A 14,840-nucleotide genomic window follows, 5' to 3' on the forward strand; every position below is an offset into this window, starting at 1 on the left:
AAAAAAGAGTGCGGGTACTTTCCTGGCCCGCCTGCAGTCCAGACCTGTCTCCCGTCGAAAATGTGTGGCGCATTATGAAGCGTAAAATACGACAGCGGAGACCCCGGACTGTTGAACGACTGAAGCTCTACATAAAACAAGAATGGGAAAGAATTCCACTTTCAAAGCTTCAACAATTAGTTTTCTCAGTTCCCAATCATTTGAGTGTTGTTACAAGAAAAGGTGATGTAACACAGTGGTGAACATGCCCTTTCCCAACTACTTTGGCACGTGTTGCAGCCATGAAATTCTAAGTTAATTATTATTTGCAAAAAAAATAAAGTTTTATGAGTTTGAACATCAAATATGTTGTCTTTGTGGTGCATTCAATTGAATATGGGTTGAAAAGGATTTGCAAATCATTGTATTCCGTTTATATTTACATCTAACACAATTTCCCAACTCATATGGAAACGGGGTTTGTATTAAACAAGACAAGAGGCAAAGAATTAAAGAGAGACAGACTCAATTTGGACTCAATATACTGAGGAGAGTCGCACGGACATTGTATCCTTCTACAATCTCCAGCCTGCTCCGCCCAAAGTTTGCACTCCTCCTCCTTTATTTGACTTTCTCCCCCCACCTGACCACAGCTGCTTCCAGAGGGAAGTGGGTCGTAAACAGCGTTGCCTTTGGTTACCGACCAGTTCAAAAGAAGAGGTCGTAAAATAGTTCAAAAAGAGTTCCATAAAATAGTTCAGAAAGAATTCGTAAAATACTTCAAAAAGAGTTCGTCTGGAAATTGGGCAGATCCTTGTTTCTCTCCGCTTTGAAGTCTTTGGCCAGAACAACATCCTTCTGTTGATTACCATACAGAGTGGAGTTTTACGAGTCTTACTCTTGGTAGGTTTCAAAAGACAGCCTTTTGTCTTCTTGACAGGAACACAATGTAATACAAAGTTTGTGTGATCATTTAGAGACAATTATTGAGTTTTAAGTGTAAACAGAAGTTTAGTTTTAAGTGTAAAAAGACGTTAAGCTCAGCTCCCTCCTCAGGTCTTCAACGAGCACCCGGCGTTCCGGCTGGCGAGCGACGGCTGCCTGCGCTCCCTGGCGGTGGAGTTCCAGACCACGCACTGTGCCCCGGGCGACCTCATCTTCCACGCCGGCGAGAGCGTGGACACTCTGTGTTTCGTGGTGTCCGGGTCGCTGGAGGTCATCCAAGACGACGAGGTCATCGCCATCTTAGGTACGCTGGCCTTTTGTCTTAACGTCTTTCTGACGTCAATGGTTGTCAACGTGGTGCGATCATCAAGTCCATCTAAGGTGATTTAAATAGCCCTGAGTCACAGGTGCCGAGGAGGTTCTGCACAAACCGCAATGAGACCCCTGGTCTAAACCCACATCCCAGGTGGAAAACATTCAAAATAATGTAAGAGTCCAGTCCAAGCAGAGGATTGTTAGAGGTTTCCATCTAGGTCCGGGGTCAGCAACCTTTACCAGTCAAAGAGCCATTTTGACCAGTTTCACAAATTAAATTAATACATTAATTTTATACAAATTTTTCCGGCAGACTACGAATTTCAGGGTAACTATTCTCTCGAACGTGCCGTGATAGTAGAACATTTAGCGCCTACTACAACCACCGTGCCAGCCCAGCCACACGTTGTACGGGGCTTCTGCTTGCTCACGTAAATGACAGCAACGCATACTTGGTCAACAACCACACAGGTTACACTGACGGTGGCGGTAAAAAAAAAACTTTAACACTCTTACTAATAATGCGCCACACTGTGAACCCACACCAAACAAGAATGACAAACACATTTCGGAAGAGCATCTGCACCGTAACACAACATAAACACAACAGAACAAATACCCAGAATCCCATGCAGCCCTGACTCTTCCGGGCTACATTATACACCCCCCGCTACCAAACCCCGCCCACCTCAACCGACGCACAAAGGGGCGGGGGGCGGGGTTTGGTGGTAGCAGGGGTGTATAATGTAGCCCGGAAGAGTCAGGGCTGCATGGGATTCTGGGTATTTGTTCTGTTGTGTTTATGTTGTGTTGGGGTGGCATGGCGTAGTGGGTAGAGCAACCGTGCCAGAAACCTGAAGGTTGCAGGTTCGCTTCCCGCCTCTTACCATCCAAAAAAATCGCTGCCGTTGTGTCCTTGGGCGGGACACTTCACCCTTTGCCCCCGGTGCCACTCACACCGGTGAATTGAATGATGAATGATAGGTGGTGGTCGGAGGGGCCGTTGGCGCAAATTGCAGCCACGCTTCCGTCAGTCTACCCCAGGGCAGCTGTGGCTATGAAAGTAGCTTACCACCACCAGGTGTGAATGTTTGATGGGTTCTACGTGTAAAGCGACTTTGGGTACTTAGAAAAGCGCTATATAAATCCCAGTTATTATGTTGTGTTAAGGTGCAGATGTTCTCCCGAAATGTGTTTGTCATTCTTGTAATGCGCCACACTTTGAACCAAAACCAAACAAGAATGACAAACACATTTCGGGAGAGCATCCGCACCGTAACACAACATAAACACAACAGAACAAATACCCAGAATCCCATGCAACCCTGACTCTTCCGGGCTACATTATACACCCCCCGCTACCAAACCCCGCCCACCTCAACCGACGCACAGAGGGGCGGGGGGCGGGGTTTGGTGGTAGCAGCAGGCCCGGCCCTAACCAATCTGGCGCCCTAGGCAAGATTTTAGGTGGCGCCCCCCCACATCGGCAGTGAAGTGTATATACTCACAAGAACCCGAATAGCTTTATCTGTGACCTTTTTTTTTTTACTTACAACTATACCTAATATATAAAGGGGTGGAAAAGTGACTATTACCTGCGTAATGTTGTAACAAATAATATTTCTATTAAATAGGCTTTACTTTGCATTTTAATTAACGTGGGATTATTTTTTGTATTTAGAAATAGTACCAACTTTTTTTTATTTATTTATTTTTTTTCTCCAACATTTGTGGCACTGGCGTGGCGCCCCCTGATGGACGGGGCCCTTAGCATTTGCCTATACGGCCTATGCCACGGGCCAGCCCTGGGTAGCAGGGGTGTATAATGCAGCCCGGAAGAGTCAGGGCTGCATGGGATTCTGGGTATTTATTCTGTTGTGTTAATGTGCAGATGTTCTCCCGAAATGTGTTTGTCATTCTTGTTTGGTTTTGGTTCAAAGTGTGGCGCATTATTAGTAAGAGTGTTAAAGTTGTTTTATATGGCCACCGTTAGTGTAACCTGTGTGGCTGTTGACCAAGTATGCCTTGCTGTCACATACGTGTGCAAGCAGAAGATTCATATAACAAGAGGCTGGGCTGGCACGCTGTTCATACAGATTGTAGAGGGCGCTAAATGCTGTACCATCATGGCACGCCCTTATTATTATTGTAAGGGTGAAAATCGGAGAATATTAATCCCGGGAGTTTTCTGCGAGAGTCACTGAAATCCGGAAGTCTCCCGGGAAAATCGGGGTGTCGGCAAGTATGCAGCTGAGCCGCATCAGAGTGATCAAAGAGCCGCATGCGGCTCCGGAGCCGCGGGTTGCCGACCCCTGATCTAGGTCATAGAGGAGTGGTGCACACTGGGCCGAGACTTAGAACAGTTAGCACCTTATCCAGACTGGTATCTCTCCAGGGGAAATCCGCGGCCTTCTGGTAACCAATAAAAGAGCAGCGGCAGAAAAGAGAAGCGGCAGGTCAACTGGTCTAAAACAGTCTATTTAAAAGATAGAGACTATAGACGGAGTACTTAAATGCTTCTACCAAGATGGCGTCTCTAACTGTTGCCGGTAGGGCATTCCAGAGTACTGAAACCCGATAGAAAACGCTCTAGAGCCCGCAGACTTTGTCTGGGCTCTGGGAATCACTAATGAGCCGGCGTTTTTAGAACGTAGGTCAGGAAAAAAACACAGAGGCTATTTCATCCCTACCTGGGGGTTGGCGTTCGATCCCCAGCTTCTACCATCCAACCAACTGTGGTTGTTTTCAAAGGGCTTTATACAAACCCCGTTCCCATATGAGTTGGGAAATTGTGTTAGATGTAAATATAAACGGAATACAATGATTTGCAAATCATTTTCAACCCATATTCAGTTGAATATGCTACTAAGACAACATATTTGATGTTCAAACTGATAAACTTTTTTTTTTTTTTTGATGCCAGCAACACGTGACAAAGAAGTTGGGAAAGGTGGCAATAAATACTGATAAAGTTGAGGAATGCTCATCAAACACTTATTTGGAACATCCCACAGGTGAACAGGCTAATTGGGAACAGGTGGGTGCCATGATTGGGTATAAAAGTAGATTCCATGAAATGCTCAGTCATTCACAAACAAAGATGGGGTGAGGGTGCCCACTTTGTGAACACATGCATGAGCAAATTGTTGAACAGTTTAAGAAAAACCTTTCTCAACCAGCTATTGCAAGGAATTTAAGGATGTCACCATCTACGGTCCGTAATATCATCAAAGGGTTCAAGAATCTGGAGAAATCACTGCACGTAAGCAGCTAAGACCGTGACCTTCGATCCCTCAGACTGTACTGCATCAACAAGCGACATCAGTGTGTAAAGGATATCACCACATGGGCTCAGGAACACTTCAGAAACCCACTGTCAGTAACTAAAGTTGGTCGCTACATCTGTAAGTGAAAGTTAAAACTCTCCTATGCAAGGCGAAAACCGTTTATCAACAACACCCAGAAACGCCGTCGGCTTCGCTGGCCCTGAGCTCATCTAAGATGGACTGATACAAAGTGGAAAAGTGTTCTGTGGTCTGACGAGTCCACATTTCAAATTGTTTTTGGAAACTGTGGACGTTGTGTCCTCCGGACTAAAGAGGAAAAGAATCATCCGGGTTGTTATAGGCGCAAAGTGTAAAAGCCAGCATGTGTGATGGTATGGGGGTGTATTAGTGCCCAAGACATGGGTAACTTACACATCTGTGAAGGCACCATTAATGCTGAAAGGTACATACAGGTTTTGGGGCAACATATGTTGCCATCCAAGCAACGTTACCATGGACGCCCCTGCTTATGTCAGCAAGACAATGCCAAGCCACGTGTTACATCAACGTGGCTTCATAGTAAAAGAGTGCGGGTACTAGACTGGCCTGCCTGTAGTCCAGACCTGTCTCCCGTTGAAAATGTGTGGCGCATTATGAAGCCTAAAATACCCCAACGGAGACCCCCGGACTGTTGAACAACTTAAGCTGTACATCAAGCAAGAATGGGAAAGAATTCCACCTGAGAAGCTTCAAAAATGTGTCTCCTCAGTTCCCAAACGTTTACTGAGTGTTGTTAAAAGGAAATCCACGCCCAGGTGACAGATCTATAAGGACTTCTGACAAAGACACGATGACAGACGCAAAGTCAAATTGTGTGAAAACAAAACCGAATGAAACAAAAGTAGCAACACGTCACATTGTTGGACTCACTTATTTAGTTCTTTAGGAACATCATCCAATGGGTTTATGTGCTCCTTGAGGACCGGCATTGTAATGCTGGCATCATTCCTCTGTCCTCTGCTTCAATTTTCTAAATTAGGAAAGAGGTTTTCATTTTTTTTTTTTTTATCTTTGCTTGCTTGCTGTGAAATAAACTCTCCAATCTAATTATCAAGCAAAGGCTCTTTAGCATCGGGGAAACCACTGAGCTGCTCAATCAATCACTTTCATCTCCACCTGGCCTCCGTGTGACCCGCGTGCTCCCCTTTTATCAAGTTTGAGACATTTTTATTCACTTAAAACCACACCGAGACCTCCGGCCGGACTCATTTCAGCTATGGACAAAAATAGATTTAGTTTCAAGTGAAAGGAGTCGTGCTTTTGTGTCTTATTTGGGCCGCGCAGCACCTCAACCCCGGAGAGAGACCGGATAGAACCAAGGGAACACTGCGTCACAATGGCAGGGCGGGAATTGATGCTTTCTTCAATATCTTATCATCGTCTAAATGGACGCCCGAGTTGTGTGAATACTCCTAAGCTTCAATACATTATATATATATACTTGCAGTGTGTATATTAGACACCTTCATAACAATATGTACGTTACTACATCATATATATATATATATATATATATATATATATATATATATATATATATATATATATATATATATACACTTGCAGTGTGTATGTTGTACATATTACATATTGTTATGAAGGTGTCTGTTACTACATTATATATATACTTGCAGTGTGTATATTGTACATATCACATATTGTTATGAAGGTGTCTGTTACTACATTATATATATACTTGCAGTGTGTATATTGTACATATTACATATTGTTATGAAGGTGTCTGTTACTACATTATATATATACTTGCAGTGTATATATTTTACATATTACATACTGTTATGAAGGTGTCTGTTACTACATTATATACTGTATATACTTGCAGTGTGTATATTGTACATATTACATATTGTTATGAAGTTGTCTGTTACTACATTATATATATACTTGCAGTGTGTATATTGTACATATTACATATTGTTATGAAGGTGTCTGTTACTACATTATATATATATATATACTTGCAGTGTGTATATTGTACGTATTACATATTGTTATGAAGGTGTCTGTTACTACATTATATACATACTTGCAGTGTGTATATTGTACTTATTACATATTGTTATGAAGGTGTGTGTTACTACATTATATATATACTTGCAGTGTACATATTACATATTGTTATGAAGGTGTCTGTTACTACATTATATATATACTTGCAGTGTGTATATTCTACATATTAAATATTGTTATGAAGGTGTCTCTTACTACATTATATATATCCTTCCAGTCTGTATATTGTGCATTTTACATATTGTTATGAAGGTGCCTGTTACTACATTATATATTTACTTGCAGTGTATATTTTACATATTACATATTGTTATGAAGGTGTCTCTTACTACATTATATATATACTTGCAGTGTGTATATTGTACATATTACATATTGTTATGAAGGTGTCTGTTACTACATTAGATATATACTTGCGGTGTGTATATTGTACATATTGTTACAAAGGTGTCTGTTACTACATTATATATATACTTGCAGTGTGTATATTGTGCATATTACATATTGCTATGAAGGTGTCTGTTACTACATTATATATATACTTGCAGTGTGTATATTGTACATATCACTTACTGTTATGAAGGTGTCTCTTACTACATTATATACATGCAGTGTGTATATTGTACATATTACATATTGTTATGAAGGTGTCTGTTACTACATTATATATATACTTGCAGTGTGTATATTGTACATATTACATATTGTTATGAAGGTGTCTGTTACTACATTATATATATACTTGCAGTGTGTATATTGTACTTATTACATATTGTTATGAAGGTGTCTGTTACTACATTATATATATACTTGCAGTGTGTATATTGTACATATCACTTATTGTTATGAAGGTGTCTGTTACTACATTATATATATACTTGCAGTGTGTATATTGTACATATTACATGTTGTTATGAAGGTGTCTGTTACTACATTATATATATATATATATATATATATATATATATATATATACTTGCAGTGTGTATATTGTACATATTACATATTGTTATGAAGGTGTCTGTTACTACATTATATATATACTTGCAGTGTGTATATTGTACATATTACATATTGTTATGAAGGTGTCTGTTACTACATTATATATATACTTGCAGTGTGTATATTGTACATATTACATATTGTTATGAAGGTGTCTGTTACTACATTATATATAATACTTGCAGTGTGTATATTGTACATATTACATATTGTTATGAAGGTGTCTGTTACTACATTATATATATACTTGCAGTGTGTATATTGTACATATTGTTATGAAGGTATATGTTACTACATTATATATATACTTGCGGTGTGTATATTGTACATATTGTTACGAAGGTGTCTGTTACTACATTATATATATACTTGCAGTGTGTATATTGTACTTATTACATATTGTTATGAAGGTGTCTTTTACTACATTATATATATACTTGCAGTGTGTATTGTACATATTACATATTGCTATGAAGGTGTCTGTTACTACATTATATATATACTTGCAGTGTGTATATTGTACATATTACCTATTGTTATGAAGGTGTCTGTTACTACATTATATACATACTTGCGGTGTGTATATTGTACATATTACATATTGTTATGAAGGTGTCTGTTACTACATTATATACATACTTGCAGTGCGTATATTGTACATATCACATATTGTTATGAAGGTGTCTGTTACTACATTATATATATACTTGCGGTGTGTGTATTGTACATATTACATATTGTTACGAAGGTGTCTGTTACTACATTATATATATACTTGCAGTGTGTATATTGTACTTATTACATATTGTTATGAAGGTGTCTTTTACTACATTATATATATACTTGCAGTGTGTATATTTTACATATTACATATTGTTATGAAGGTGTCTGTTACTACATTATATACTGTATATACTTGCAGTGTGTATATTGTACATATTACATATTGTTATGAAGTTGTCTGTTACTACATTATATATATACTTGCAGTGTGTATATTGTACATATTACATATTGTTATGAAGGTGTCTGTTACTACATTATATATATACTTGCAGTGTGTATATTGTACATATTACATATTGTTATGAAGGTGTCTGTTACTACATTATATATATATATATGTACTTGCAGTGTGTACATTGTACGTATTACATATTGTTATGAAGGTGTCTGTTACTACATTATATACATACTTGCAGTGTGTATATTGTACTTATTACATATTGTTATGAAGGTGTCTGTTACTACATTATATATATACTTGCAGTGTACATATTACATATTGTTGTGAAGGTGTCTGTTACTACATTATATATATACTTGCAGTGTGTATATTCTACATATTAAATATTGTTATGAAGGTGTCTCTTACTACATTATATATATCCTTCCAGTGTGTATATTGTGCATTTTACATATTGTTATGAAGGTGTCTGTTACTACATTATATATTTACTTGCAGTGTATATTTTACATATTACATATTGTTATGAAGGTGTCTCTTACTACATTATATATATACTTGCAGTGTGTATATTGTACATATTACATATTGTTATGAAGGTGTCTGTTACTACATTATATATATACTTGCGGTGTGTATATTGTACATATTGTTACAAAGGTGTCTGTTACTACATTATATATATACTTGCAGTGTGTATATTGTTTATATTACATATTGCTATGAAGGTGTCTGTTACTACATTATATATATACTTGCAGTGTGTATATTGTACATATCACTTACTGTTATGAAGGTGTCTGTTACTACATTATATACATGCAGTGTGTATATTGTACATATTACATATTGTTATGAAGGTGTCTGTTACTACATTATATATATATACTTGCAGTGTGTATATTGTACATTTTACATATTGTTATGAAGGTGTCTGTTACTACATTATATATATACTTGCAGTGTGTATATTGTACTTATTACATATTGTTATGAAGGTGTCTGTTAGTACATTATATATATACTTGCAGTGTGTATATTGTACATATCACTTATTGTTAGGAAGGTGTCTGTTACTACATTATATATATACTTGCAGTGTGTATATTGTACATATTACATGTTGTTATGAAGGTGTCTCTTACTACATTATATGTATATATACTTGCAGTGTGTATATTGTACATATTACATATTGTTATGAAGTTGTCTGTTACTACATTATATATACTTGCAGTGTGTATATTGTACTTATTACATATTGTTATGAAGGTGTCTGTTACTACATTATATATATATATACTTGCAGTGTGTGTATTGTACATATTACATATTGTTATGAAGGTGTCTCTTACTACATTATATATATACTTGCAGTGTATATATTGTACATATTACATATTGTTATGAAGGTGTCTGTTACTACATTATATATATACTTGCAGTGTGTATATTGTACTTATTACATATTGTTATGAAGGTGTATGTTACTACATTATATATATACTTGCAGTGTGTATATTGTACTTATTACATATTGTTATGAAGGTGTATGTTACTACATTATATATATACTTGCAGTGTGTATATTGTACTTATTACATATTGTTATGAAGGTGTCTGTTACTACATTATATATATACTTGCAGTGTGTATATTGTACATATTCCATATTGTTATGAAGGTGTCTCTTACTACATTATATATATACTTGCAGTGTGTATATTATACATATTACATATTGTTACGAAGGTGTCTGTTACTACATTATATATATACTAGCAGTGCATATATTGTACATATTACATATTGTTATGAAGGTGTCTGTTACTACATTATATATATACTTGCAGTGTGTATATTGTACATATTACATATTGTTATGAAGGTGTTTGTTACTACATTATATATATACTTGCAGTGTGTATATTGTACATATTCCATATTGTTATGAAGGTGTCTGTTACTACATTATATATATACTTGCAGTGTGTATATTGTGCATATTACATATTGTTATGAAGGTGTCTCTTACTACATTATATATATACTTGCAGTGTGTATATTGTACATATTACATATTGTTATGAAGGTGTCTGTTACTACATTATATATTCTTGCAGTGTGTATATTGTACTTATTACATATTGTTATGAAGGTGTCTGTTACTACATTATATATATACTTATCATCTTTGAAATAAAAAATGAATGTGTGTTCTTGTCTCTCATGATGATTGTGAACAACATGCAACATTCCCAAAAAAGTGCAGTTCCCATTTAAGACGTACGGAGAGAAGCGGGTAAATAATATTGTGATCATCGTTTCCAGCAAGAGTGCAGTATTCGGGAGATGTCAAACTTGTATTTTTTTTATTCATTTATTGAAGCGTTTCAATTCGAGGCACAGCTGAAGAGTCGCAGTCGCCCCCTTCAGGCCACGTGAGGACTCACACGTCCACACGGCTAATTGGCCAAGAGCGATAGGTCTCCCGGGAGCTCCTTCCAGAAGCCCTGCAGCAGGTTCTGAGGGATTAAGATCCGCGGGGGGGGGGTGGATGGAGGACAGCTTGTCAGAAAGCGATACAGTCCCTGACACACACTTCAACACACACTTCAACACACACTTTGTATCAACTGCTTTGACAGCTTGTGAGCAATATGGCGGCCCGTGGTCAGCGATTACGGGTTTGTCAGCATGACTCACGCCCATGGCTTTGACACAGATTCCACTCGTGATTAGCTCCGATTTCTGGGCCTGCGCCGACTTTCAGCTCGTTAGGCACAATGAGAAGTGATGATTTTGCACTTTTGCATACATTGAATCATTGTTTTGAAGCCACGTCACATTTGATCTGTCATTCTATCACCAAGCATGCACTGCAAAAAGTGAAATCTAAGTAAGATGAAATATCTCAAATAAGGGTGATATTTGCTTATTTTCTGTCTGATACGATAATTCTTCTCACTAAGCAGATTTTATGTTAGAGTGTTTTACTTGTTTTAAGGGTTTTGGTCCTAAATGATCTCAGTAAGATACTACTGTCATGACTTGGTCCTGGGGTTTAGTTTTTCTGGGATGCAACGGAAAGTTGGCTCGGGCGAGACGGGAATTTAAGTACATTTTTATTTAAAGACTATAACTACAAAAAAAAAGGAAGTAAACAAAAGGCGCGCACAATGGCGGAGAACAAACTATGAAACCAAAAAGACTATAAACATGGAACAAAAGCTTACTTGGCTTGGACAAAAATAGTAGCATGAAGGATGGACATGGAAAGAAGTGTCAGGAATGGACAGAGCATAAATGCGGGGATGTCACCAGAAAGACAAACTGAAAAACACTGAACTTAAATACTACAGACATGATTAACGAAAACAGGTGCGTGACTCAAAACGTGAAGCAGGTGCGTGACGTGACAGGTGAAAACTAATGGGTTGCTATGGTGACAATCAAGAGTGCACAATGAGTCCAAACGTGGAACAGGTGAAACTAATGGGGTAATCATGGAAGCAAGACAAGGGAGTGAAAAGACAGAAACTAAAGAGTCCTATAACTAAACAAAACATGACTTAAAACAAAACATGATTACACAGACATGACAACTACAGCTTGTTGCTGAGATTTGATGAGCTATATTGAGTAAAACATTGAATATCAACTGTTGCAAAGCTGTGTCATCAACACTCACAAGTATAAAACTACTTTTTTAAAGTAATCATTTATTTCAAGCATGAAAAAAAAAATCATGATTTTAACACAATTGTGTCTCATAATTAAAACAGATGAAATGGGCTTTGCTGTTTTATTTTCAATGAAACAATAGAAAATACGTACTTCTGTATAGTAGTACAGTTGGCACAGTACAGCAAACTGACAGTTAACATTTAAACATTTAAAGGGGAACATTATCACAATTTCAGAATGGTTAAAACCATTAAAAATCAGTTCTCAGTGGCTTATTATATTTTTCAAAGTTTTTTTCAAAATTGTACCCATCACGCAATATCCCTAAAAAAAAAAGCTTCAAAGTGCCTGATTTTAACCATCGTTATATACACCCATCCATTTTCTGTCAGGCTTGGACAAAGGAAGGGACTCAGATGCAGAGGTATGATTCCAAATAAAGCTTTTATTTTGAAAAACTCTTTAAGCCTCCGGAGCCGAGTAAATTCAAATACTATGAAATTACAAAAATAGCTATCGACAAAATGTTCCCAAAAGGGAAAAACCGAAAATCACTCCAAAAGGAGGAAATACAAAAATAAGGACAATTATAATTAGCACCGTATCTGTTATCAAAAAACTTTAACAAAAAAACGCTCCAACAGGAGGAAGAAAATAAAGACTGTAAAACTTACTACTCTAATAAATGTAAACAAAAAATTACTCAAAAACTTTGAGTAAAAATATTTAGGGAAAAATTATAACTCACCACTGCGGTAGAAAAAGGTTGAATAACAAAAGTCGCTTTGAGGGAGGAGAAAAAGTTCATTCAAAATTACAGCGTGGGATATTCTGGAATATGGACATGAACATGAACATGGAACGCAAGACAGGCACGAAAGCTCGAGACAATCTGGCACAGAACAAGGGGAGGCATGGGCTTATAAAGAACATGAGGGTAATGGGAAACAGGTGGAAACAATCAAGGGTCAGGAATGACGTCAGACTGGTGACACAAGAGGAAGGACCCGTGATCTGAAACAAGAGGAGTTGCTTTTCAAAGTAAAACATGTAAATCACAAGACAGAAAAAACCAAGACAAGACTTCCCTCACCGCGGTGTGACATTTTCCTGTGACGTCACATAGTGATGCCAACACAAACAAACATGGCGGAAAGAACAGCAAGCTATAGCGACATTAGCTCGGATTCAGACTCGGATTTCAGCGGCTTAAGCGATTCAACAGATTACAAATGTATTGAAATGGATGGTTGTAGTGTGGAGGCAGGTAGCGAAAACCAAATTGAAGAAGAAACTGAAGCTATTGAGCCATATCGGTTTGAACCGTATGCAAGCGAAACTCGACGAAAACGACACGACAGCCAGCGACACGGGAGAAAGCGAGGACGAATTCGGCGATCGCCTTCTAACCAACGATTGGTATGTGTTTGTTTGGCATTAAAGGAAACTAACAACTATGAACTAGGTTTACAGCATATGAAATACATTTGGCAACAACATGCACTTTGAGAGTGCAGACAGCCCAATTTTCATCAATTAATATATTCTGTAGACATACCCTCATCCGCGCTCTTTTCCTGAAAGCTGATCCGTCCAGTTTAAGGGACGGTGTGAGCCAAGACATCCAGGGGGTTTAGCTCGCTCGTCTGCGGGAACAAACTGCCGCCATTGCTTGCCGTGCTACCGAGGTCCTTTGTCCCTGAATTGCTCACACACTCCGGCAGATTCAATGGGGGTCTGGCGGCAGATTTCTTTGACTTTATCGTTGGAAATGCATCTGCTTTGAGTGTCGCAGGATATCCACACATTCTTGCCATCTCTGTCGTAGCGTAGCTTTCGTCGGTAAAGTGTGCGGAACAAACACTTTCGCATCTTTGGGCCACTGGTGCAACTTGAATCCGTCCCTGTTCGTGTTGTTACACCCTCCGACAACACACCGACGAGGCATGATGTCTCCGAGGTACGGAAAACAGTCGAAAAAACGGAAAATAACAGAGCTGATTTGACTCGGTGTTTGAGAAAATGGCGGATTGCTTCCCGATGTGACGTCACAAGAGAGCGAATATTAGAAAGGCGTTTAATTCGCCAAAATTCACCCATTTAGAGTTCGGAAATCGGTTAAAAAAATATATGGTCTTTTTTCTGCAACATCAAGGTATATATTGACGCTTACATAGGTCTGGTGATATTGTTCCCCTTTAACATGTGAGATTTCAAACAATTTTGAACAGAAATAGTTTCATGCACATTCAGGTAAATTCTTCAAAATTACAATTAAAAAAGTGTTGGCCGGGTAGCCGGGCTGTATACCGTATTTTTCGGAGTATAAGTCGCACCTGCCGAAAATGCATGATAAAGAAGGAAAAAAACATATATAAGTCGCACTGGAGCCCGGCCAAACTATGAAAAAAAACTGTGACTTATAGTCCGAAAAATACGGTATATGCGCACTAATTGACTGAAAGAGCACGCACTTGGCGCGATGATGTCATGTTATCCATGGAAAAATGCATTTTTAGACAATATGATTTGCCTGAGCGGCTAGGAGACCCCGAGAGTAACAAGATGTTGCCTTGTTGAATTTCCAT

At 38.1% G+C, this 14,840-nt stretch overlaps 1 protein-coding gene across 1 annotated transcript in view; it reads left to right on the plus strand.

The window, feature by feature from the left end:
* Positions 1 to 14,840, plus strand: part of kcnh5b (potassium voltage-gated channel, subfamily H (eag-related), member 5b) — a 177,366-nt gene that overhangs the window by 127,872 nt on the left and 34,654 nt on the right. The window contains exon 12 of the mRNA XM_061987485.2: positions 1,036 to 1,228. Coding sequence (XP_061843469.2) covers positions 1,036 to 1,228 — 193 coding nt within the window. The remainder of the gene's footprint in view (positions 1 to 1,035; positions 1,229 to 14,840) is intronic.

This window comes from Nerophis lumbriciformis, linkage group LG26 (assembly GCF_033978685.3).
Source record: "Nerophis lumbriciformis linkage group LG26, RoL_Nlum_v2.1, whole genome shotgun sequence".
NCBI classification, from domain to species: Eukaryota; Metazoa; Chordata; class Actinopteri; order Syngnathiformes; family Syngnathidae; genus Nerophis; species Nerophis lumbriciformis.